This window comes from Kogia breviceps, chromosome 7 (genome assembly GCF_026419965.1).
Source record: "Kogia breviceps isolate mKogBre1 chromosome 7, mKogBre1 haplotype 1, whole genome shotgun sequence".
Lineage (NCBI taxonomy): Eukaryota > Metazoa > Chordata > Mammalia > Artiodactyla > Physeteridae > Kogia > Kogia breviceps.
Window position 1 is genome coordinate 12,591,594 of NC_081316.1, and position 25,032 is coordinate 12,616,625.

The window sequence follows — 25,032 nt, forward strand, 5'->3', positions numbered from 1 at the left end:
CGATACGCTTTCAAGGCAAGGTCAGAGTTCAGGAGGGGGCAAAGGGCAGTAACCCTGCGACCAGAGCCCAAGGGGATTCGCAGCATAGATTACCCAAGCTTTTCTCAGGACTGTGGCCTCTTGAAGCCTGATGATTTCTGGTACCACAGTGGCATCTCAGAGGATCCCCTGCAGCCAGATCAGAGCAGGTGCGAGTCTTGTCCCCACTTCCCCAGGCTGAGTGACCCGCTGAACTACCCACTCTGCAGTCTCCTCCCCTTGTTTAAACTTGGGGGTTGAAGGGCGGCTGAGAGGACGCACATCAAAGGTTAACACAAGCGGCGGCCCCGCTGAGCATTCAATGCTGGTGATTCTCAGCATCTCTGGGCATCGTCCACAGGCAGCCTGCCCTCGTCACCTTGCAGGGAAGGAAACAGAAGGGCTGACTCAGGGGTCCATTAGAAACCTGGTCTCCCGACTCCCCTGAAGCTGCCCTTCCTGCTGAAAGAAGACGACGCCCTCCCAGGCCTCGTGAGGAGCAGCTGAGCTCAGGGGGAGCTGGAGAGGGAGGCAGGCTGGGTAAGGCAGGAAACCACTTGGCTCCAAAGCCAGTTTAGCAGCCTGCTGCCCCTCTACCCGCGTTCAGAAACCGGATGCGAAGATTCGAACCCGAGCTGGGGCTCCTTCCTCGACAAGCTGACAGTCCCGGTCAGCCCAGCAGGTGGCAAGAATGGGGCCCCATCTGTGCTCCGCTGAGGCTCGCATGCCCCCTAGTGGGGCTCTGTGGCCTTGCACCGCCCAAGCTCTCCACCCAGGACAAGGCAAATGTGCAGGCTCCAGCGCAGAAATGCCTCAGATGGAAAAAAAACGGGGCAAAAGTGGAAAGGGAAATGCTGTAAGAGCCAGGCCCCGGGAGTGAAGGGGCAGGGGAGGGCAGCAGCTCGAGAAACAACATTCAGAAAGATGGGGCTTTGTGAACATGAACCAAAGAGGCCTGGAGGCTACAGAAGAAATCGCGAAACAAAGAACGTTGCCCACCATTCAGTTCTACAAGGATCAAGTCATTAGCCAGCGCAGTCGCTGATGGACAGTGCACCCTGAAATGCATTCAGGATGAAAAAACAAAAAGGCACTTGTGCTTCGGAAAAACAAGCTCCTGAGATAGAGATACCTCAGGAAAAAATTTTAATGAACCCAGATTCTTGCACCTTCCCATGCATAGAAAAGCACTCAAATCTTTAACTGAGACATCGGATCCTCGCAACTAGCAGTCATTTTTTACCAAGATGTGTGCTTGACTGCATACACTCCTTAGCCAAAATCATATCTATACTGGCTTCTCAGAGCTACCGAGTGGCTGTTTCCTGGGCAACAGTCCATATATAGTAAGGTCCCTCAATAAAACTGAAACCCACAGCTCTTTCACTTGACAGTTTTGGTGACCACGAAGGGACCCAGAGCAGACTTCTCTCCTTCACCTGAACTCTCCAAGGATCTGGAGCCCTGGTACCAACGAGGGCCCCTTGTGCCTTCTGCCTCCTCAGTGAGTCCAGACGACTGGGTGAGTCTCTCCTGAGCCTCAGAGCTCCCGTCTTGGCTGGCAATCCTGAGTTCCATTCGGTAGTAGATAAAAAAGGTACCTGACTTCTCAGTTGCAAGATACAGAGAAAGTGCTCAGTTGAAAGACACTCAGAAAACTACCCGGGTGAAAGACACCGGGAAGGTTCTGACTGGGCGATTAGGTAGGAGACCCGCCTGACGTCTTTCATCAAATTGGCAATTTAACAGGGTTTGTCAGGACAAAAGCGAAGACACCAGATGAGAGCTTTCGGCTCCAAAAACAGACACGGCTCTTACCCGGCCAGTTACGACTTTCTCAGGGAACTGAGAAATTTACGGAAGCGGTGACGGCGAATCCTCATGCCGTGCAGCAGCCCCGTAGGGAAAGCCACTCATTAATTTAAAAAACTAGCTCATCCAGGGGACCCACACATAGGGATTGGCCATCCAGGGCTCTGTGTGCCCACGCTGCCAGAGGGAGAAACGGGGACACACAGCAGAGCTGAAACGACTCTAGGGTGACACCTAGAGGTGCCTGGTTGCACCTACTCCCCAGCCGAAATCATGTCTATCCTACTGGCCTCTCCCGCTAACTCCTTGGAGCAGTTTCTCAGAGCTGCTGAGGGGTTGTTCCCCAGGCAGCAGTCCGCAGGAAGGTCTCCAAAAAAATACTGAAATCCACGCGTCTTACGCTGTGCCTTTTTCTTTCAGTCGACAAAATCAATGCCCCCTGCTGGCAGCCACGCCTTCACTTCTCAAATTCCCTGGAACCACAACACTACTTTTTTTAACTCGTCCAAGTTTATTATGGCCATTAATTATATAATACAAACATACCGGCGATCGTTCATCCGGTTCAGGAGCCCTCGAACCAGTAGAGTCCATTAGTGATTTCTCTGTATAAATAACTTAGGAGAAGCGAGCACAGCTGGTCAGGGACCGACAGGGCTAATCGAGCATCTTGTCGCACACACCCACTGATGGCACGCAGGTCGGGGAGGGAGGCAGGCACCAGAAGGTCGAGTTTCCTCGTTGGCCCCCAGCACCCCAGGCCCACCGGATGCTGGGTACTTGAGTAGTGGACAAGTCAAGGCACATATGACTTCCTAACAGATAGCAGCTCCAGAGTCTGCCCTTGAGACCTGGTTCACATCTGCAGCAACCAAGGTGATGCTTTATCCATCACACAGCCCCCTTTGGACTATTGTCATTTTTATTACTGAATGTGCTGAATATCCCCAGCGTGCTGGGGGCTGCACGGGGCTCGGAGTCACAATCCCTGCCCTATACATTCTGAAGACAAGAGAGAGGCAAAGAAACGACTCCGACGTAGTGATGGCGTTTTACAAAGCACCACGTGGGAAGAAACTGTTAGGGTATCTTCTGATGTCTCTCTTAGCAGGGCTTTTGGGGGGAGGGAAGAGTTACACCAGGCAGCCAAAGGAAGGGGACGAAGTGAGGGCTGCTGTGAACGAGATTCAAGGCACTAAGGGAGCGGACAGATGGGGTGGGCCTCAGAAGTCAACCGGAAGCAGGGGACGCCAGACAAGAGAGGTGGCCAGGGAGGTGACTCGCCCCTCCACTCCTAAATGAGCTCCCGAAGCGGCCGCAGCCTCCTGGGCCTCCTCCAGCCAGAGGGTCCGAGGCAGCCCCCGGGTCCTCCAACCGGGGCGAGCAAGGGCTGCGGTCCTCCTCCACAATCCCCGGCCCGCTCACGGCACCGGCTCTGCTGCTGTCGTTCAAACCAGAACACAGGACAGGCTTAACTGACGTCAGCCTATCGGAGTTCAATTATGGTTTCGCGTGACTTAAAAATCATTAAGTGTTTTTCCTAACTCTGTTCTCGGCCCCGATCCAACCCTGCCATGGTGGGTGCGTGGGGCAGGCCATCCTTGAATGGACCCAAGAGACACAGAGAGCTGCATCCCTTAGCATGGGTACCTCGGTCGAACGTGCCAAATCCCAGAGGAGAGGGTGGGGGTGAGCAGGGGCCAGCCAGCCAGCCCGTCACTGAGACAACTCCACCTTTGGTTCAGACGTCCGTGAGCGAGTGCCGCCACAAGGAGATGTCCACAAACGCATGCGCCCGGGCACCCCAACCGGGCACCCACAGAGAAGACCGAACACCCTGCCCGGTGAGAACCAGGAAAGCCAAAGCCAGTCACCGGAACCAGGCGCGCCCTTCCCCCAGGAGGCCAGCAAGCACTGGGAGCATCTGGCACAGCCAAGCCGGCCACACCGCCTGGTGCCCTGCCAGGCCTGCGCGCTCCCAGCCGGGTCCCTCCAGGCCCCCACGCGTGACACAAGTCCACGGGGAGCCAACTCCACTTCCAGTTGAACCTCGAATCTCAGCAGGGGCTGGGCCAAAGGTTGTGGTACAGGTGCAAGTAGGGAAGGGCCAAGAGCCAGGACCGTGCCTAATACCCAGGCCAGGCAGGACGCTGAGGCAGTGGAAACCCATAGGGAGGGGCAGGCCCAGGGGGACAGGGCAACTGAAGGGGGCCTGAGGGCTGGGGCTGCGTTGGGTACGGAGGTTTTCCTCCTGTTGAGAGGTAGGGGGGCTGTTGAGGATAACCGGGTCCGGGGGCCCGGCCCCCCGCCACGGGGTACCCAGGGCCGGAGGCACCAGCGGTGGCCATGGGATAGGCCGGCCGGGGTGGCGTGCTCCTCTGTGGGGACCAGGAGTAGCCCGCGGCAGCCCTGGGTCCTGGTTGGGCTGATGGGTACAGGGGACCCAGAGGCCTGCTGTAGGAAAAAGAGGGCTGGGACAACACAGGGAACGGGGCCGGCGGGAGCGCCCCTTGGGCGGCAGGGCCCACGGGCAAGCCTGGGGAGGGGCTGTAGGGCAACGGGTAGGGAGGGCCCTCCGGCGGCTGCTGATCTTCGGCCACAGGGGGCGTCGCCTGGGGGCCCGGGAGAGACGGGGGAGGCGGGCGGGGAGGAGGGGCGTCCCCAGCCAGCTCCAGGGAGGCCCCGGGCTTCCTCATCACATCCTGGAGCTTCTCCACGCGAACCCGGCGCAGATGGGACAGCATCCTCATGGAGGAGAAGTTCTCCAGAAACGTGTCCAAGGGCACCTCGCCCTCCAGGAACTTCTCTGCCATGGCCTGGAAGACATAAGCTCCAGTGGCAACAGGGGTCTGCCGGGATCGAGGCCACCTGAATACCCCTGGGCCAGAGGTCCGCTGCGGCCCTCCCACCCCAGCCAGGCTCAGGAGCTGCCTGTCTTCTCTGGCCCGCCCCCCGCTTTGGGAATTTCTCGCTATGGCCCTTCTCACTGCTGATACATTATACAAGCGTGTGTTTGTTTATTCTGTCTCCCTCACCAGGACATCCGCTCCCAGAGGGCGGGGACCACCCGTCATGGCCACCGCCATCCCCACCCCGCCGGCACCGTGCCAGGCTCACAGCAGCTGCTGCACAGTGTGTCCCCGGGCCAGATGAACACTGGCCCCCGGTCACCAGCACGGCCCAGCCCACGGCCTGTGGGACCTGGAAGCATCTTCCACCCGGAGCACGGACATGTGGAGAGAGCCAGTCTGCCCGCAGGAGAGCGCAGAGAGGCCCAGAGGGAAGCAGAAGAGAGAGACCCGGCAGCCCCAGGAGAGGGGAGGGGCTGGGGGCCTGGCTTCAGCCCTCGAGGGCTCCTACTGCACTGCCCTCCCACCCAGGCCTGCCAGCTGCCCCGCAGCTGTGCTGTCTGTTGCCCATTTCTGCTTCAGCCAGTGACGCTGAGTTCCTGTTCTCTGCACCCAAAAGGGCCTCCCCTGGGACCCCGGTGGAGGTGCCTTTCACCGCTGCCCTTGACTAAAGCCCTGCTCCCACGCCCTGCAGACACTGGTACTCAGGACGAGGGCTCCTGCTCCAGGGGCCAACTATTCAAGAAGAGGGGGTGTCAACGGCCACCTCACCTCAGACTCTTCTTCGATCTTCATGCTTTCTATCCGCAGAAGGTCCAGCAAGGCCCCGAACTGCAGTGCCGAGGTAAATTTCTCTGGAAGAAGGGCAGAAACGTTGACATTTCAAAAGTGCCTCGGGCTTCCGTGGTGGCGGCCAAGGTTCCTGCAAGGCTCTCTGAGGGCCCTGTGTGCTGGGGGCCCAGCCACCGCCCCGGGGTCCGCGGCAGAGCCCCTTTCGGCTGGTTCCCTTCCTGAGCAGAGAGGAGCTCAGCTGAGCCCATCCACGCCAGCCCAGGAAGCAAGAGACCTCAGGCTTCGGGGCCCACGCACCCCCACCCCCCAATCCTGTTCTTCCTCTCAGGGAGTTACTTCGTCTGCCTGAACGTCAAGTCCCCCACCATCAGGACCAGGACAGCCCCTCACCTTCACAGACAGCAGGTTGGGACACAGAGAGCCCGGTCCAGCTCCACAACTCACCAGAGCGGGGCTGGCTGAGTGGCCAGCAGCGGCTCGGGACGCAGGCTCTGTGGATTCAAATCCCAACTCCGCCTCTACGCAGCTGTGCAGCCCTAGCCACATCCCTGCATCTCCCTGAGCCTCACTCCTCTCATCTAGGCCATGAGAATGAGGACAGTACCTACCCTTAGACGGCTGTTAAAGCACTTAGCCAGGGCTGGGGACGTGGTGACCCACAGAAACTGCTGGCCCCTTCCTGTCCTGGGGAGGGAGAGGGAATCTGTCCTTCCACGTGACTCCAGCAGCTGCCCCAGCCCCGCCAGGAGTGGGGACCCTGAGCGGACAGAGGCCCCCCAGCGCACGCTCCCGGGGCCGGTCGCCTACCCAGCTTCGCCTTCTGCCCCTGGCACCGCTCCACCAGCTTCCGGAGCTCCTGGTACTTGTCCGAGAGGTTCGAGCGGCCCATCTCCAGGGGACCCTGGAGCCCCAGGTTCTGCTCGGCCAGGCTCCGGTTGGTGGCCAGCGCCATCTCCCGCTCCAGCTGCAGGTCCTGGACCTACAGAGCAGGACACTTGACCGTGAGACCCGCCCGCCACCACTCAGCTCGCGGGGGGCTGGACCTGGGGCTTCCGGGACCCGTCACTCACCATGGGGCAGCCGGGCAACGCTCAGCCCCCAACTAGAGTCAGACGGACCCAGGTTCAAACTCTGAGCAAGGCACTCCAAACCAGACACCTCACCGAATCCTTAACCCCACAGCCTACGTGGTGGGTGCACGCGAAGGGCCACGTGAAGGGCGGGAGGAGACCCCCCGTGGGCTGTGCAGAGCTCCAGGGAGGGGGGCGGAGAAAGTCAGAGCCTTCCTAGGAGGGAAGGGACCAAGTCCCAACCACTTGTCCCCGGGATTCAGAGTCAAGAGACCTCCTCTGAGGTGCACTGATGCGGCCCAGACCAGACCACAGGCCAGACAAGCAACGAAGCCCCCAAATGAAGTTAGTGTGAGGAGTGAGAACGCCAGGGCCAGCCCGTGACACCGACTCCAGACAGACCTGTCCCTGCCTCCTCCACAGGTGTGTCCTACAGAGAAGCTGCTCAGATGAGCTAAAGAGAGGCCCCCAAGAACTGCAGGGGAGTCCCCAGGACCAGCCGAGGACTCCCAGCAGCACAGGCGACCCGTGGCCCCCGAGGCACTGGTGCCAACCTTTGCGCCTGGATGTGCCCCCACTGGAGGCATGTCCCCAAGCTGAGCAGCACTTTCCCCTCGGCCAGGTCCTTTGCTGTCACCAGCCGGTGAGGCGGCAGCCTCGGGGACCCTTCCCAGACCCGCTCTGACCTGAAGCCCCGTCCATTCGTCAGGGAGTCCTCTTTGCTGACAGGAGGGCAGAGAGTGAGACCCACACCCCTGAGGGAACGGGGACGCCAGCCTCACCAGTGGCACCAGCACCCACAGCAGGGCTCCGGGCACAGCTTGGCAAGAGCAGCTTCCACGCGGGAGCCGCTGGGCAGCTTCTCCACCACGGTCGGCACGTGGCGAGCCAAGCCTGACTGGCTGGTCCCCAGTCAGATGCAGGAAGGCCACGGGCGTCCTGCAGGAGGGGCTGCCGGGGGCTGCGATCCTGCCGGTCCCCAGCCGCGGGGCCTCGAGCGCTGCGCTCTGTGGTGGGCCTGGAGCCTGTTCCCCACGCTCCAGACTGGAAAGAGAGGCCACGGCTACCAGAGGTCACGGGGCCTGGCCCCGGCCTCTCAGGTCTGCCCCCGCTCCTGGGTGGGCTGCCTTGCTGCCGCCAGTACCCTCTGGAGCCGCGGAGCAAGCGCCCTGACGCAGGGACGCCCACACTGCGGAGTTCCCGTCTCACTCCCGTCAGCCGTGAGAGCTTTCCTTGTCTTACGTGTCGGGCACAGAGCAGGGGGCCTCTGCTCAGCTGCCCCTTGGGGGGCCCCAGATCCTCAGTGGACACGTCCTCTGCATACCTCCACTGCCTTCTTCCCTGGATCTTAACCAGTAAATCTAGGCCGTGTCACTTTCCCCTAAACCCGGTCCTACCCGTTTCTGCCCCTTTCCCCGGAGCCTCCCCCAAATCTTTCTCCATTAGGGGTTCACTATGAAGCCCCTGACCCCTATTATAATAGGTCAATAAGACAGTTCAAGCACCCCGCCAGCAGACCCCGATATTCACACTCTTCCACGGGGAGACAGGTCCCCTACTCTTTTCTCCGAGCAAAGTCCACACCCCAAACTCAAAGAGCTCCCATCTCTCGGCGACTCAATCAGCATCTTACGGCCCGCGGGAGGAACCTAGTCCACGGGGTGTGAACGTCTAGGGAGCTCGCCCGCCTTCCCTGTTCCCTCGGTCCCGTGAGAGTTCTTCCCCTCGGAGAGCTCACGTCGATGAGCCGGGCCCGGCTGCACTCCACAAAACGCAACTTGCCTCTTGGCCAGGACGTTGTTTCTGCCTGCGTTTCCCGTCACTGCGCTTCGCCACACCTTCCGTCAGCCTGTCCAGCTCGGAAGTCAACAAATTCTGTACAGTTATGTAATTCGGCCTGTTGCTACAAAGCTCTGGGCCCTTTGAGAGCAGGCCTTGCAGTTCCCAGCACACTGTGCTCGTGGCAGATTCGAGAAGCACTTGGTGCTTTACCGCGTGTTAGACAAGGGGGTGCGGCAGCTCAGGGGCCGGTCCCTGGCTCAGCTCACGGCCTCACCCACCTGGAGAGGTGGCCTTGGGGCTTAACCAAGACGAGCCTTGCTCACGCCCTCGCCAGAGGAGCTTGGGGCAGCCGGGTCGTACCACATCCACGCCCTGCGCTCCGCGCCCTCCAGCCCCGGCAAAGGCTGCTCCTGGCAGGGAGTGGGTGGTGGGAGTGGCCAGCGCGCCCTTCCGGAAGGAGCAAGGGCCACGTCCGGGCTGCGGGCTGCACAACCCCTCACGGGGAGGGAAGTGGTCCGTGAGGGCAGGAGAAGGCGGCTGGCGAGGCTTCCCCTTTCTGGGGTCAGATACAGTGGATGTGCAGAAGAGACACACCACGCCCAATCACCAGCAAAAATGCAAACACATTCCCAAGGCCAACCAAGGAGCTCGGCATTACTTGTGTGCGCGTCTCCCAAGCGTCGGGGGCGGGAGGCGGCAGCGTGCAGAGCCCTGGACAGGCTGCGGCCACTCAAGGAGTGACCGTGGGCACATCCAGCTCTGTGGCCACATCTGGTCACCTGACCTTTCCGACCTCGCAGGGGAGTCACGGGGTCAAGGCGACGGAAAGGGTGGGGAGAGCCGTTTATAAAGTGTAAAGCTCTGCACATTCAGAAGGGCTGTTTTATTCCCGTGAGGACCATGATTAGGAACTGAGACGGTTAGGTGTCTGTTATGATAGGGAAGGGATTAAACAGGAGATGAGCCTAATCCCTGCCCCAGAACGGGGCTCCTCCTGGAGACAGGACCATGATAGGAACTGAGACGGTTAGGTGTCTGTTATGATAGGGAAGGGATTAAACAGGAGATGAGCCTAATCCCCGCCCCAGAATGGGGCTCCTCCCGGAGACGCAGGGCCAGGCAGGGTGGTTGGGGAAAGGTGGTTACAAAACGGTACCAGCGCTTTCAGAAACCACCTCCAAATCCAGCTGGAGCAACAGTGTGGGGGGCCCCTGGGGCACGCAGGTCCCCGAAGGCACCGGGTGCCCTGGACTTCCTGGCACTGCACCCCCGGAACTCCCAGGGGGCCCAGGAACTAGACTGAGACCACAGGGCCTCCTCTGCCTGGCCAGGGTGAAGGCCACAGGACAGGCAGATAAACTCGGCCCAAACCACCAACAAGCCAGTGTCCTTAAGAAGGGCCTCAGGGCTGGGACGAACTGGGAGACTGGGACTGACGTACACACACCACTATGTATGAAATAGACAGCTAACGAGAACCTACTGTACAGCACAGGGAACTCTACTCAGTGCTCTGTGGTGACCTAAACGCGAAGGAAATCCATAAAAGAGGGGATATATGTCTATGTATCGCTGACTCACTTCGCTGTACAGCAGAAACTACCACAAGATTGTAAAGCAACTGTACTCCAATAAAAATTAATGAAATTCAATTTAAACAAGAAGGGCCTCAGTCCCATCTGCTATCCTTGGCCCCATGACAGCCTTCCTCTACCTCCGGGAAGTCTTGGGCCAGCCGGTCGATGGCCGCCGGGTCATTCTGCATCTCCTCCAGCTCCTCCAGGGTCTTGTCTTTCAGGGTCTCCATCTTTCCCTGGGAGCACAGAACGACACTGAAGTGAGGAAGGGGCTGCTCGGGGGAAGGACCCCCAAGCCCATATGCATCACCCGTCAAAGGAGCAACTGGGGTTTCCCAACGACGCCTGCACTCCACAGGGAGAACCCAGGAGGGTCAGAGTCCGGCCACCCTGACCATCCCCGTCCCCAGGGAGCCCAAGAAGCTGCTCCTCCACCCAAACCATGAACAGCAGGCTACACGGAGGCACTGGGCAGGCAGAGGCAAAACCATGATTCCTGGCGGCGCCAGATGAAGCTCCCCAAGGAGCAGAGGGCAAAGGCAGGAGGAGGGACGCTGACAGCCAGGGACAGAGGCTCAACTTGGCCCAAGGCCGCCTGTGAGCCCTGATGCCAGCACACACTCTGGGAGGTGTCCATTTCTGCCTGAACCCTAAACACACCCACCCTCCACATGGGGGCTTCGCTGGCTTTAACATCACAGGCTCAGGAGCCTCCCCGGCAGTTATGTTTAGCGTGCACCGACCACCTTGGGTTTCCCTCAGGCATTCTCTGCAACAGCCATCCACTCCACGTGGCACAAACACAGACTGTCAGGACTTCCCTGGTGGCGCAGTGGTTGAGAGCCCGCCTGCCGATGCAGGGGACACGGGTTCGAGCCCCGGTCCGGGAAGATCCCACATGCCGCGGAGCAACGAGGCCCGTGCGCCACAACTACTGAGCCTGCGCTCTAGAGCCCGCGAGCCACAACTGCTGAGCCCGCGTGCCACAACTACTGAGCCTGCGTGCCACAACTACTGAAGCCCGTGTGCCACAACTACTGCAGCCCGCGTGCCACAACTACTGAAGCCCGCGTGCCACAACTACTGCAGCCCGCGTGCCACAACTACTGAAGCCCGCGTGCCTAGAGCCCGTGCTCCACAAGAAGAGGAGCCACTGCAACGAGAAGCCCTCGCACTGCAATGAAGAGTAGCCCCCGCTCGTGGGAACTAGAGAAAGCCCGCGCGCAGCAACGAAGACCCAACGCAGCCAAAAATAAATAAATAAATTTCGTTTTTAAAAAAACAAAACAAAACAGACTGTCCCATGCGTGCCCTCGTCAGAGAAGGACAAAAAAATCACCACCAAGTTGGCCCTACAGCCACCAGAAGGAAAAGAAATCGACCGAGGTGAATGGGACGCCTGCTTTTGACAGAAGAGCTGGTTTCAGCAGTCCTCTCCCCGTCGCTCTGCCCAGAGGAACACCGACTGACGTCTGTGTGACACAGGGGTCACAGCCAGGCCCCAGGACGGAGCCCCGGCAAGAACAGGAAGCACCAGGACTCGCTTCCCTTCTGCTGGCAGGATCGTCTCCTTTCACCTGTGTCTATCTTTCCTAACGTGCATCTCATAGCTGCTCACTTCTCATCACAGAGGCTCTGTCAATCTTCCGACGATGCCAACACTACAGAAACCCAGAGCCCCCCACCCCTGGCGCCAGGGCTCAGCGGGAGTGACGACTGGGCCGAGGGGTCCCCGTGGAATCGAGGCCCAGGGTTATGGCTGTGCAGCCAGAGGTGACCTCCAGGCCTGCTTCCTCGTCTGGACTAGTAAGGGAAGGCATCTCCCAGGGCGGCAGAAAGATGAAGGAGAAACCAATAAACAGAGACCACACGACCCCATTTGTCAGGAAGGCCCGGGTTTACCCCTCATGTCCCGGTGGAGCTATAAAAGGTGCCCCTTTTCACGCTCAAAAGTGTCCCAGGACTTCCCTGGCGGTCCAGTGGTTAAGACTCCTCGCTTCCACTGCTGGGGGTGTGAGTTCAATCCCTGGCTGGGGAACTAAGATCCCACCTACTGCACGGCGTGGCCAGAAAAAAAATAAAAAGTGTCCCGGGTTAGACAACAAATTCCGTGGTCACCCTACTGATAAAGAGCTACCCAAACAGGGTCACCCCCACTTTCTGTTACCTACTGAGGGTTGAATGTCACCTCCCCGCAACCTCCAAGACAAGGAATGCCAAGCTTCGATGGGCACCTAAACCTGGGGGGACACTTGCTGAGAATGCAGGTGCCCCAGCCCCACCCTCAGAGCCCTGTGTCGTAGGCCAGGGTTGGGCCCAGAAATCCAGAAGCTCTCCCAGGGATGCTGATGCAGCTGATCCGGGGCCAGATTCTGAGCAAGACGACAGCTCGTTGCCAGTCGTGTGAAGCGGAGGCCACTGGTTGCTGAGCACTGCAGCGAGAGCTTTACACGCGCTGTCTCTCCTACTCCTGCGAGGGGGCAGCACTGCCCCACTGGCAGGTGGGGATCAGAAAGGTTACAAGTGCCAGAGTCAAAATTCTGCACTCTGTCTGCACCTCACTCTGCTGCTCCCAAAACCCCTGGGCTGAAGGTTGGGGCCGGGGCACAGCAGACCGCAGGGGCCTGGGGAAGGAGCAGAAGCCGGGAGGCCCGCTCTATTACACCACAAACCCAGTGAGTCCACCACGAGCTGGACGCGCAGGAGGAAACGAGAAACATTCCGAAGATCTGGAACATCAGGGGCCTGGACTCGGTCAGACTCACCTCATCTGGGTCCTGAGCCCTGCCACTTGCCACTGTGGGGCCCTGCACAGTGGACCCACCCTGAGCCTCAGGCTCCTCATCTGTAAAATGGGTTTGGGCCACGGTCGACACAGGCAAAGCTCTGGCCAGCGTGAGGCCTGGCCCAGAACAAATGCTGGCAAAAGGCTCCAACACCACAGAAGTCACTTATTTGTTACTGAGGCCTCCAACACAGCCCAAACTTGCTGGGCCTCGACGGCACCCATCCTGGCTCCACCCAGAGCGGGATCTGCCACAGAAGGGTGTCTGCCCCTTCCCACAGCCGGGCTGAGCACAGACACACCCCTGGACTGAGGATGGAAGCTCCAGGCTGGGCAGCTGGCCGGCCTCACACAAACGGCGCGCTCAGCAGTGCCATCTGCGAGGGCCCCGGGAGGCCCAGACGTGCCCACCACACACCCAGTGGGAGGGCCCCACGCAGAGCCGCGATTCCCCGGGACGGGCCCCAACTCTCCCCGGCCACTTACCACATCCATGCTGAATGAGACCACCTTTAAGGCAGCACAGCCTCAAGAGCCGATGGCACACCTTTTGGTCTCAGGACACCTGTCACTCCCGACATTACGGAGGACCCCAGAGAGTTTTCATTTCTGTGCATTTTAGCTATTGATATATGTATCGAAATTAAAAGTGAGAGATTTTTAAAACACAGTCTGAAGGCACACACACTAGCCATCAGAAGGATGTCGTGTGGTGAACCCTCTGAAAACTCCCCCGTGTACTCGTTTGAGAAAGAGAGTAAAAAGGAAAATAACGTCTTAGGTTGTGGAAACTGTTCTGACCTCATAGGTGGCCAGACAGGGTCTCAGAGATTTCCCCCCTCCAGGGGTCCCTGGAACACACTTTGAGAACCGCTGGCCTAGATGTCCGGAGAATGGACTCTGGAGCCAGACTGCCTGGATTTGAAGCCTGGTCCTGCCACTTACTAGGTGTGTTACTTAATCTGTTTGTGCCTCAGTTTCTCCACCTGTAAGACGGCAGCACCTGGAACGCAGTGAGCACTGCGTAGGTCTTTGCCGTTACCAGGACCCTCAAACCCATGTCACACAGCGAGTCTCGCTATTACCCAACCTCACAGACGAGGCTCTGGGAGGTGCCCGAGGTCACCAGGCCAGGAAGTGGCAGTGCCTTAACGAGTCCAGGAAGCTTCTCACCTTCCTTCCTTCCCTTCTTTCTTTCCAGTTTTGTTGACATATAACTGACACACAGCCCTGTGTAAGTTTAAGGTGTACAGCATAATGATTCGACTTTCATACATCACGACACGATGACCATAATAAGTTTAGGGAACATCCATCATCTCCTACAGGCATAAAATTTTAAAAACGGGAAAAACAATTTTTGTGCATGATGAGAACGCTCAGGATTTTCCCTCAACAACCTTCATCTATAACATACAGGGCTCATCATACTTATCATGTTGCCTCTATAAGTTACATTTTTGTAAGTAAAAACCTATAAAATTGTTACAAATTATATTCAGCACGATCTATTTCTCACCCCTAGTACCTGCTTATCTTATAATGGCGAGAGTCTGTGTTTTGCGTCTGCCTTCATCCAGTTCCCCCTCCCCGACCCCCTGCCTCTAGTAACCACGAATCTCTTTTTCTATGAGTTTACTTGTATGCTTGTTCCTTTTTGAATATAACTGACCTACAACACGGTTAGTCCTATTACACAACACAGTAACTCCCTTCCGTGCATTTCACAAAGATCAGCAGGGTGAGTCTAGTTACACTCAGTCACCGTACACAGATACTACTTAGTTATTGACTACATCCCCCCACGCTGTACACCTGATACTCGGTGACTCGTTTATTCTGCAGCTGCAAGTCTGTACCTTAGTCTCCCCCACCTATTCCTCTCCTCCCCGCAACACACCCCCGCCTCTGGTAGCCACCTGTTTGCTCTCCGTATCTACGTCTCTGTTTCTGTTTTGTCAGGCTTGTTCATTTGTTTTTCAGATTCCACACGTAAGTGAAATCATACGGTACTTGTCTTTCTCTGCCTGACTTGTTTCACTTAGCATAATAATTTAACTAATTTAACTTTCAATGACGTTTTCCTTTTTACCAGGCTTCCGGTGTCCAGCTAGTTCAGCACCTGTCATCCTTTTGCCCCTTCCTCTCTGAGGGCACTCAGGTGGGTGTCGCCTCGCCCGACAGAGGAAAAGCAAAGACCCCGGAGAGGAAGGGACTTGTCAAGGAGTCCCCGCAGAGGCAGAATGAGAATCGGGGGCTCAGTCCCCCTGTGCCGTTTCTACCAAGTCTCCGCCAGGACCCCACATGCGCCACCCTGCAGGTGCCTACAGCCTGACATTGAGCGCCACCAGGTGAGGCCGCCACCGTGTCCAGACTGACCAGCAGAACGTAGGGGCTACAGCCTGGAGAGCACAGCCCAAGCTCTGCCACCTGCGCGGGGCGATCCACGCGACGAGCACGGCCGCCACGGCATCAGGCTTCAAGCAGGCCGGGAGAGCCGCGCCGCGTGCCGGCCAAGGCAGGGAGAGGCCGAGGGGGTGCACGCTGGGCCTCTCAGCCCAGGAGGCCCGGGGAGCTCACCTGACCGCACAGGAGGTGCTGATGTGGGAACCACCATGGAGCCCCGCGAGGGGCCTGGCTTCCCTGACAGGCTTGTCTTCACAAGCCACTTTTCCGCACCACCCCCCGACCGCCAAAAGGGAAACGTTTTGATTAAAGTCACCAAAACAAAATGTTTATAAAACTTGCAAGTATTTTACAACATACTGAACTGCTGTACTAATGGGGCCGAGCAAAGGGCAGCACTGCTGCCTCTGTGCGTCTGGTGTGCACGTCCGTCCTTCCGGAACTTGCAGTGCACGTGGGCGTTCGCAGGTGTGTCTGTGAAGACAGAGCTGCCGAGCCTTCCCCCTGGGCCTCAGAGTCCCAGGTCACACAAAGTCCCCGATGTAGCTAAAACCTGTGTGAGGCCGTTGCTTCCACAAGGACAGGGGCAGCGGCAAGGATGTAACTCATCCAAGTCTGGTAACAGGTCACTGCAGATGCTCAGCAAGAAAGGAGACTTCCCTGTGTTCAATCAAGAATGGTGGCCAGTCACGAAATAAATGAGCAAGGGGGCACCCCCAGACGATTCCAGGGTGTGCTGAAGCGTGTGACCCCACTACACCCCGAGATGCCTTCCCCTCCAACCAGCGGTCCAAATGATAACGCTCCTCTGCCAGCTGAAGCCCCACACCTGGTTCTGTTTGATGCCTTTAAACGCCCCGTGGTGGGACCTCCCTGGTGGTCCGGTGGTTAAGAATCGGTCTTGCAACACAGGGGATGACAGTTCGATCCGTGGTCCGGGAACTAAGATCCCACGCACCGCGAGGCAACTAAGCCCGTGCACCACAATGAAAGACCCCACAAGCCGCGATGAAGACCCGACACAGCCAAAAAATAAATAAATACATAAATATTTTTTTAAAAAAGAGAAAGAAAAGAAACGAACTGTTGTTTAGAAAAAAATTAACTCCTCACAGCAAAAATCCCTGAAACATCTATCTACCTGGTGATCTGGATAATCACGTGTCATTTAGACAGCGAGAACTCACCCCAAACGGGCAAGGAATGAAACCCACAGCTCCCCTAATTAGACCGTGATCTCCCTGGATCGGGCCCCCTGGCCAGGGAAGAGGACTCCGTTCTGCTGGTATGCGCCAAAGCCTTGAACCTGGCATTCCTCACCCTTCTGGGATGACAATCTCTGCCATTCCCTGATTGGGAAAGAGGGCTGCTCTCAAATACAGAAAGACAGACCATCTCAGCCCTGTGGTCATAAAGAGCCTCTCTCCTGTGTCAATTCCCTTTCATTGCAGACTTCAAAGCAGGCCATGCATGTTTGAAATGCCTCAAGAACTTCAGGTATGAAATACCTTCATTTCATGCAGGTCATGATCAAGATCAGCCTGCATATTCCAAAGTCCTCGATACTACTGGAAGCGGACCTCTTTCCATATAGTGAGTTTTCGGGTGAAATGTACTCGGCCACGGTGGGCTGTGGGCTGTAGTGCTTTTCTTCTTATTCCACCTTTTCTGGTTTCTAACTCAACATCCCTCTCGATTCTACGATGCCCGTTTCACAGGTGGTGGAATTAAGGTAGAGCGGCATGTAACTTGCCCACGGAGGCAAGAGAGGGGACAGCAGAGCCAGGAGCCCTGACCCGGCCCACTGCTCCTTCCCTCAGGCTCTGCCCACCCAGCCGCCTCCACTCACGCTGCCCCCACGAGAGGCTGCTGCCACGTGGAAGAGCCACACGTCCCCGTTTCTTCTGGAACAGGTGTGCCCAGGATCCCGCACCCAAGTGCGCCCCACTCAATCTTCCTGACTTGTCAAATGGGACCCTGACGGTCCCACAGCTCAAAGCCCTTTGCAAACTCTCCCATTAATTTCTATAATCAGCCTAGTTAAGTGAAGTGAACACAGGGCACAACCACCCCTACTTCAGAGATGAAATGAAAGCCAGAGAGAAACAGTAAGGGTATTGCCCAAGGTCCTACAAACTGTTGGGGTCGAACCACCGGAGGCCAGCGTCCCTTCCCGTCTCGGGCATTTTGATTTCACAAACGACACAGGGGAGCGATGAGGGTAGAGTTTAGTTATAAGGTCATCCAAGATGCAGAGATTACAGGCCCGTGCAAGTCACCGATCACCTGGGCCCTCCTCGGTGCCTGCCTCCGGGGGGGGTGGGGGGGGTGGCTCACATCTGTGCCCGCTGACAACATCTCAGGCCCGAGGAGTGGGCAGGTTCCACCTCACGAGTCTTATCACAGCACTGTCCACCCCTGGAAGCTACGGGTGCCTTTCTTCCAGAAGTCCACAGACATCACCTGATCCTGGGTCACCCAAGGATGAGGCCTGAGGCTGTGAGCAACAGCGCTTCTCATAATGTGAAAAACAGGTTGGGGGGCTGGGGGCGGTGAGAACAGGACAGTATTCTGCCCAAGGCCCATAAAGCAGGTGTCCCCAAAGTGTGGGCATCTGTTGCCGTCAGTGTTCTGCTTCTGGATCATCCGAGGTGGCAGAAAAAAGTCCAAACCAGAGCTTCTCAAAGTGGCCACGACCACCAGGGATGCCACCAAGTATAGAGAACTGGGGGGTTACGGCGAAGCTATTTAGGGATGCAGAGTCCATACACTTTTGTTTCTGGAGGCCTGACAAGTCCAACGACCTCAGCCCTGGGCACTCAGGCCCTGAGCTGGATCCCCTCCTAGTTACCACGGTGCCCAGGAGGATGACGGGTACTTCTCGGGTGGCACCCGGGGTCTGCCCCCGGGGAGAAGAGTCGAAGTGAGGAGAAGCAAGCCCCTTGAAGGCAAGGAGAATTCTCGTTCACCTTTGAATTTCCAGGGCCCGGCGGAGGCGGCACACAGGCAGCGCTGGGTAATGCTTGCAGAAAAACAGCCAGAGGCAGGGAGAGAACCAGGCAGTCAGAGGGTGGGTGAGACACAGGGATATGAGGACGGGGCTGCTTCTACTTTTTCAGCCTTCATTCATTTCTTCCTGCTTCACTGAATAAACATTTAATGAGCAATTACTATACACCAAGAACAGGGCAAGGCCCCAGATAAAGGGAGGAAGGATAAATAGGAGCAGAGGGATGGAAATAAATATTTACTGACTTCTTACTATGTGCCAGACACAGCCTTATGGAAAAACTGATGCTAGGGCTTCCCTGGTGGCGCAGTGGTTGAGAGTCCGCCTGCCGATGCAGGGGACACGGGTTCGTGCCTCGGTCCGGGAAGATCCCACATGCCGCGGAGCGGCTGGGCCCGTGAGCCATGGCCGCTGGGCCTGCACGTCCGGAGCCTTTGCTCCGCAACGGGAGAGGCCACAACAGTGAGAGGCCCGCGTACCGCAAAAAAACCAAAAAAAAACCTGATGCTAACTCTCTAGGAACTCAGTTTGGTTTTAAAAAATGAAACACTTCACAGCAAATCATGGTGAATCCAGGTGAGAGCAGAGTGAGAAGTGGGGAGGGGGTCAACTCTGAGGGCTGGGAGCGTGAGAAGCCCACAGGTCCTCGTCGCTGGAGCCATTCGTGCTGGGACAGGAATCAGAAGGTCGGGGGCAGGCGACGGCTGGGCCGTCGCCGTCGTGGGAGCCACTGCAGATGCTCAAGGCCGGAGGCGGGGTGAGGAGGGCTGAGAAGGGGGAGGCAGCTGCACGGCATTCACAGGTATAGAGACAACAGCTCTTTGTGGGGCGACACCACCAACTCTAAGGAGATGAGACCGGGACCGAGGTGGGAAACGAGCAGATGTTAATCTGCGTTCCCTCCACCAAGAAGAGAAAACGCATCACCGTTTCCTCACTAACAACCCCTGGGAAAAAAACTTTCTTTTCTTTTTTTTTTTTTTTCATTAATTTTTACTGGCGTATAGTTGCTTTACAATGTTGTTAGTTTCTGCTGTACAGCAAAGCGAATCAGTTATGCATATACACGTATCCCCTCTTTTTTAGATTTCCTTCCCATTTCCTTTTCTTTTCCTAGTTTCTTTCCTTCTTTCTCTTCTTCTGTCTTTTCTTCCTTCCTTCCTTCCTTTCTTTTGTCTCCTCTGCAGCTTTCACCTCCACAGAGGTCACAAACCCAGATGCCTACACAGGCAGGCAGGCATGTCAGACACCGTGTCTCCTGAAAGCACGGGCTCCAGCCCAGCTTAGGCACCTCCTGCAGGTGGGAGGGTGGGTCCAGCATTGCCAGACCTGCCGAGTCTCCAAGGGAGGCTAAAAATCCAGATCACTGAGACATCGCCCCACTTTTAAATTTCAGTAACCAATTCAAAGTTGTAGCAAACACAGGGTGGGCTGTGGTTTGTCACCTGAAATCAACACCATACCCACCATGAGAGACACACGCGGGGAGGAGAGATTCCACAGAAGGGGTGGGGGGAGGGGAGGGGGCAGGTGACAGACATTTCTCAGGTGTCCTGGGGCCCACCTTCTGTCACAGAGCACCGTGCGGGGGGTTGACATAGCTAGAGCGGCGCCAGCCAGAAGCAAGGAGGCAGTTTCCAGGTGCAGCCCCTGGGCCTTGGGAAGCCACACACCACTGGGAGGGGATGCGAAGTCTCCAGCCACCGGCCCCCGCTGCTTGCGTCTCTTGGCCTCGACTTCTTTCCACTGCTCTATCTTGATGAAATCAAGCTCCACATAGCTCGGACACGGTGAACACGATCTAGTGGAAGATAGTGAGGCCCAGAGGTGACTCCACCACCCCTAGTGGATCCAGGCCAGAGCCGTGCCGTCCCTCTCCACTCCCCGAGGGGGAGGCTGCAGAATGTCCCGGTGGGGAGAGCATGCTGGCGAGCGCCCACCTCAGGACGGCCCCCCAGATCGGACCTCAACAGGTGGAAAAGAAAGCAAGGCACTGATGGCTCTTGCTCAACAGGGATCTATCCCGGGACTGTTCAGCTCAACAACAAATAGTTTCAACTGATATCAGATCCTACGCAAGGATAAACTCAGAAAAAAAAAAAAAAAAAAAAAGTGGAGACTGAAAGCAAAAGGCAGCATTTTCTCAGTGTGAGGGTGCTCAGGTCAGAGTTAAGGTCCTAGAGATGCCTTGCAGCACCACTTGTCCCTTGCTTCTGCCTAAAACAACGAGTGCCAGCTCTCTCCTGGCTGAGCGCAGAGTAGAAACACACAGAATAGGCTTCCCTGGTGGCGCAGTGGTTGCGAGTCCGCCTGCCGATGCAGGGGACGCGGGTTCGCGCCCCGGTCCGGGGAGATCCCACGTGCCGCGGAGCGGCTGGGCCCGTGAGCCGTGGCCGCTGAGCCTGCGCGTCCGGAGCCTGTGCTCCGCAGCGGGAGAGGCCACAACAGTGAGAGGCCCGCGTACCGCAAAAAAAAAAGAAACACACAGAATTTGAGGACGGACGCCCTGGGTTTGCGTTTTGGCTCCTCAGCTTTTTAGCTGTGTGACTTTGAGCGAGTCCCGTAACTTCAGTTTCCTCATCGGGAAAATGGGCACCTTGGTGACAATCCCACCCTGAGGATGGCGCGTGCGCCTGGGATGAGCAAACGGCCCTGAGAGGGCTTTGCAAGCTCCTGCGCCCTCAACAAGTATTAATTATTCTGCCTCCTGGGCGGGGGAGCAATCCGATGATTAGAGGCCACTCCTGACACCCCCGGGGCTCAATACTGAGTCAAGCAAAATGACCGCTCCCGCTGAACCATGACACGGAACTGTGACTGAGCCAGGTGCTTCCGTTTTCCTGACTCCACCAGGAGCTAAAGCACTGGCTCCAATCACTCCCCTCCTCTCCATTACCAGCCAACCTTTCCCTGCCAGCTACTTCAAGCCTGAAATCACACTGCAAGGAGAGCTGCCAAGGCCTTTGGTTTCTTGTAAGTTTCCCACATCTCCCTACCCGTAGCATAAGAAGCTGTTACCATAGCAACCTGCACAGTTCGATCTGCACATGTTATAGGGAACTGGCCCCATCCCACCCCTCTTGTCAGAAACACCTGTGGTTGCCTTAGAAACCTTTCAAAGCCCGCTGCTTAATGAGGAAATACGTGTTGACCTGATCTCTTTTTCTTTTCCCAAGATGATTCCAGCCACGCGATCAAGTAACCAAGCCTTCAGTCACCGAACTTCCCACAGGAGTTGATAAAAGCAAACCAACCATCATGTGCTTCTCACCTGGCCCAACACACCGTTGAATTAACCTGCCCCAACAATCTGAAAAGTTGGTGTGTATGCTCCAGAAGGGAGGCTTCGTTGGCTTTCATTCTTTCTAAGGAATTTCTGGAGTTGGGATTGGAGTTGGAGCTCCCTCCATAGCCCCCAATGCTGAACAGTTAAGACAATGTGAAAAGCAGTGCAAAGAGTTCAGGGCTTGAGAGCCCAATACTCTGGATTCAGACCCCAGCTTGACCTTTTACTAGCTACATGACCTTGGGAAAGTTATTCAGCCTCCTAACTCTGCTTCTTATCGGTAGAATGGGACTAACTCTACCAAACTCATGGGCTGGTTATGAGGACTGAACAAGAAATAAACACGAAACCTTCTGGAGGTGCTAGGAAAACCACTAAGCAAGTGCTAGGTAGCATCAATTGGTACATTCTCACACCTTTTTAAAACTTATCGTTGTAAAATGCTGCCGGGCACCCAGTCAGGCCTGGGGAGGTGGGGGGGGAGACTCTGAAAGAACAGGTCCCAGAGGCAAGCAAAGGGTGTGGCTTTCTGAAACGGGCTCCAGACCAATCTGAACAAAGGGCCACAAATATAAGGGGGCCCATCTACGGGAGGGCTGTACAATCTCTCGGGACAAGGTTTTTGGAAGGAAAGTATCATCTTTACATTGATATTTACTTGAGCGAATCCTCCTCCCGTTCACTGAATAACTCCACCTGACACCTCTTTTCCCAGAGGCAGGCCCCCAAGTGAAAAGACCCAGGAATGATGAGCTGTTTACCGAGCCAAGTGCAGGGGGCACACTCATCACCTTTTTTCTTCTCAAACTAGGCTCCCCTCCCAACCTCCACTTCCATCAGCACCCTCAAGCTTCTCACCCTAACTTCTAACTCTCCAGGCCATCTCCCTCACCTCTGATGTCCACCACCAGGTTTTATCTAGTCGTTGCTCCAATGTCTTTTAGGTGCCTCCATCCCGGCCCTTCCACAAACTCCAAGTGGGTCTTCGCCCCTCTAATATGCCAGGCACCTCTGGATTCATTTTTTTTAAAAACACTGCTTCCAACTCCCTCCAACCTTCCCTGAAGCTATAGCCATCTCTTCCCTCCCTCCCTCTTCTGCTTGTCTCCCCCCACCCTGACCCTCCAGCTGGGAGCCCTCTAAGCCTGGCCTGCCGTGCTGTCAGGACCTGCCGCCGCCGTCCTCTTTTCCCACTTGCCTGGTGTACCCACTCCTGTTGTTTTCCGAAACTTTTCAAACCCCCAGCGCGCAGAACAGATCACAGAGGCCATGCTCTGGGCGAAGGGGTAGGGGGAGAGCCCTCCTCTCCCAGCTCAGTCTTCCCCTTGACCTCAAGGGGGCCCCCGAGGCACCTTGCCAGAAGGCAGCTGGAAAAACCACTGCCCTAACCCCTCACCTCTGCTAATCCCAACACCCCCGCCCCACCCCCTGCCCAAGCCCCCCTCCTCCAGCAGTGACGTCTCACCAGCAGCTGTGAGGCCTCACCAGCAGGGCAAAGAGGGAGGGAAGGAGGGCTCTGCGTAGTAAATGCTACATGTACTCACAGAGCACAGGGCAGGGCAAGTCTTTGCGAGACGAAGCAAGAAAGGGCAGAGGCAGCTTACTTAATCTCTCCATACATCGGTCTCTTCAGTAACAGAGGACTTTTATAAGGATGAAATGAGTTAGTGCCCAGGAAGTCTAACGCCCGGCTCTCAGGCTGGGCTCAATAAAGGGTCAGGATTCTCCTCACCGTGGCTAAGCTCACACACTCAGCCCATTCCTACCTCTGCAACTCAAGCCCTTCCCACACGGACACTAAGGAGAGAAAACTTAAGATTCCTCCAGAGACCACATCAGTCAACAGAGCGACGGAACTCAGAGGGCTGGATATAACTCTGGTCAACAGCACTCAGCTTCAATCAAGACGATGGTCAAGAAACAGGTCATCTAACAAGCAGCCTGCTCCCGACACTTCCTGACGGTAAAACACAACCCAGCCACTTAGAGAAGCCTCCTCATTGTCTGGTCCCCGGCTCTGACTTGAAAAGAAGACCATCCCAAGCTTCTTCCCACTGAACTTCCATTTGTTCCTCCTCCGCCCCACCCCACACTTTCTAATGGGCAGATCAAGCTGACCAAATAGCTTCAAGCATCCTTAAGGAAGGATCAAGATTAAGGTCAAGCCAAAGACACACTCAGGACAAATAACAGGAGTCTGTATGGGGTCACTCAAGCGTGTCTGTTCCAAGTCCGAGATGATGAGACTCTATTTTCTCGCTGATCTGGGGCCATCCTAGGCTAGTATAAAGTGGGGCAGCTCCGGACCCTACCCCTGCCAGCGATGTCTGACCCTACGAACTTCTGGCTCCAGCAGAGGCAGGCAGGTGTGTTGGGGGCAACAGTGTAGCCACAGAAAAGGAGAAACCAGGCCCGAGCCTCCTCAAATCTACTCTGGACTCAGGCAGCAATCTATACAAAGGCTATCGTCAAACAGGCTAGAGGTGGCAATGCCGTACCAGCGGCCGCATTCAGCTCTGGACTCGCTTCCATCCTGGTGCAGAACGTCCACCACAAGCCAGCCTCTCCAGCAGCTGCCTGCCTGGTTCTAGCAGACTCAGCCCTCTTCAGCCCTCTTCCACATCCCCCAGTGATCTCCAGAGAACGCAGTCGATCAGAGCTCTTGCACCCTGCTGAAAACTTTAAAAAAAAAAAAAACCCAGTGTTTGGGACTTCACTGGTGGTCCAGTGGTTAAGAATCCACCTTCCAATGCAGGGGACATGGGTTCAATTCCTGGTCGGGGAACTAAGATCCCACATGCCATCGGGCAACCAAGCCCACGCACCGCAACTGAGCTCACATGCCTCAACTACAGAGCCTACGTGCTCTGGAGCCCACGCACCACAACTAGAGAGGAGCCCGTGCTCCCCAATGAGGAGCCCATGCCGCAACGAAAGATCCCACGTGCTGCAACTAAGACCTGATGAAGCCAAAAAACAAAACAAACCAGTGTTTAGGATCATGTTCAAAATCTTGTGCTCCTTGGCTTGGCCTACAAGGCCCTGCACCAGCAGACCCCGAGCCTCTCCCTCCAGCTAGACCTCCCTCCTCTCCCCCATAGGCTGCAGACTTCATCCTGGCTCTCTCTGTTCTACCTATTCCCAGAACAAACAACATGCTTTCAATCACCTGACAAATATTCCACATCTATAAAGATCAATACAACAAGGACCCCGCCCTCTGGGAGCTCCCAGCTCTGCGGCAGCCTTTGCTCTTCCAATTCCCTCTTCCTAAAGTTTCCTTCCTGCACCTTCTCTCGTTTGAAAATGCCTGCTGATCCTTCACTGTCAGCTCTCTGGGAAGCATTCCTTGCTCCTTCTCCCAAAGACTTCGTCCTGCCCTCCCACTGTGCCCTGTAAGTACCAGGCAGCTGCGTAGGAATCTGCATGTTTCTCCAGCGAGACTGGGAGCTCCCCAAGGGCCCAGTGCACATCTCACTCATGTCTGCGTCCCAGGACCGAGGTCAACGCCTAGCACACACAAGGTGCTCAGCAAGTGCTGACTGCACGGGAACCTCCACTCTTTGGCAAACTAAGAGGAACAGGGACCAGATTTACTCTCCTGCCTCAAACAACTACAAACGAGAAAAGATCAATGAAACAACA

General features: G+C 56.5%; 1 protein-coding gene across 3 annotated transcripts in view; it reads right to left on the reverse strand.

Moving 5' to 3' along the window:
- Positions 1–2,321: 2,321 nt before the first annotated feature.
- VPS37C (VPS37C subunit of ESCRT-I) overlaps positions 2,322–25,032 on the reverse strand; it is a 30,280-nt gene continuing 7,569 nt past the window's right edge. Inside the window, exons 2-6 of one of the 3 annotated variants that reach the window (XM_067037342.1) lie at positions 23,886–24,066; positions 10,038–10,136; positions 6,279–6,450; positions 5,451–5,533; positions 2,322–4,646 (exon numbers count right to left, since the gene is read on the reverse strand). In XM_067037342.1, the coding sequence (XP_066893443.1) occupies positions 3,957–4,646; positions 5,451–5,533; positions 6,279–6,450; positions 10,038–10,136; positions 23,886–23,897 (1,056 nt within the window). In that variant the 5' untranslated portion in view covers positions 23,898–24,066 and the 3' untranslated portion in view covers positions 2,322–3,956. Of the gene's footprint in view, positions 4,647–5,450; positions 5,534–6,278; positions 9,289–9,395; positions 10,137–23,885; positions 24,067–25,032 lie in introns of all 3 variants that reach the window. The other 2 variants (XM_059070503.2, XM_067037343.1) reach the window with 2 other exon arrangements.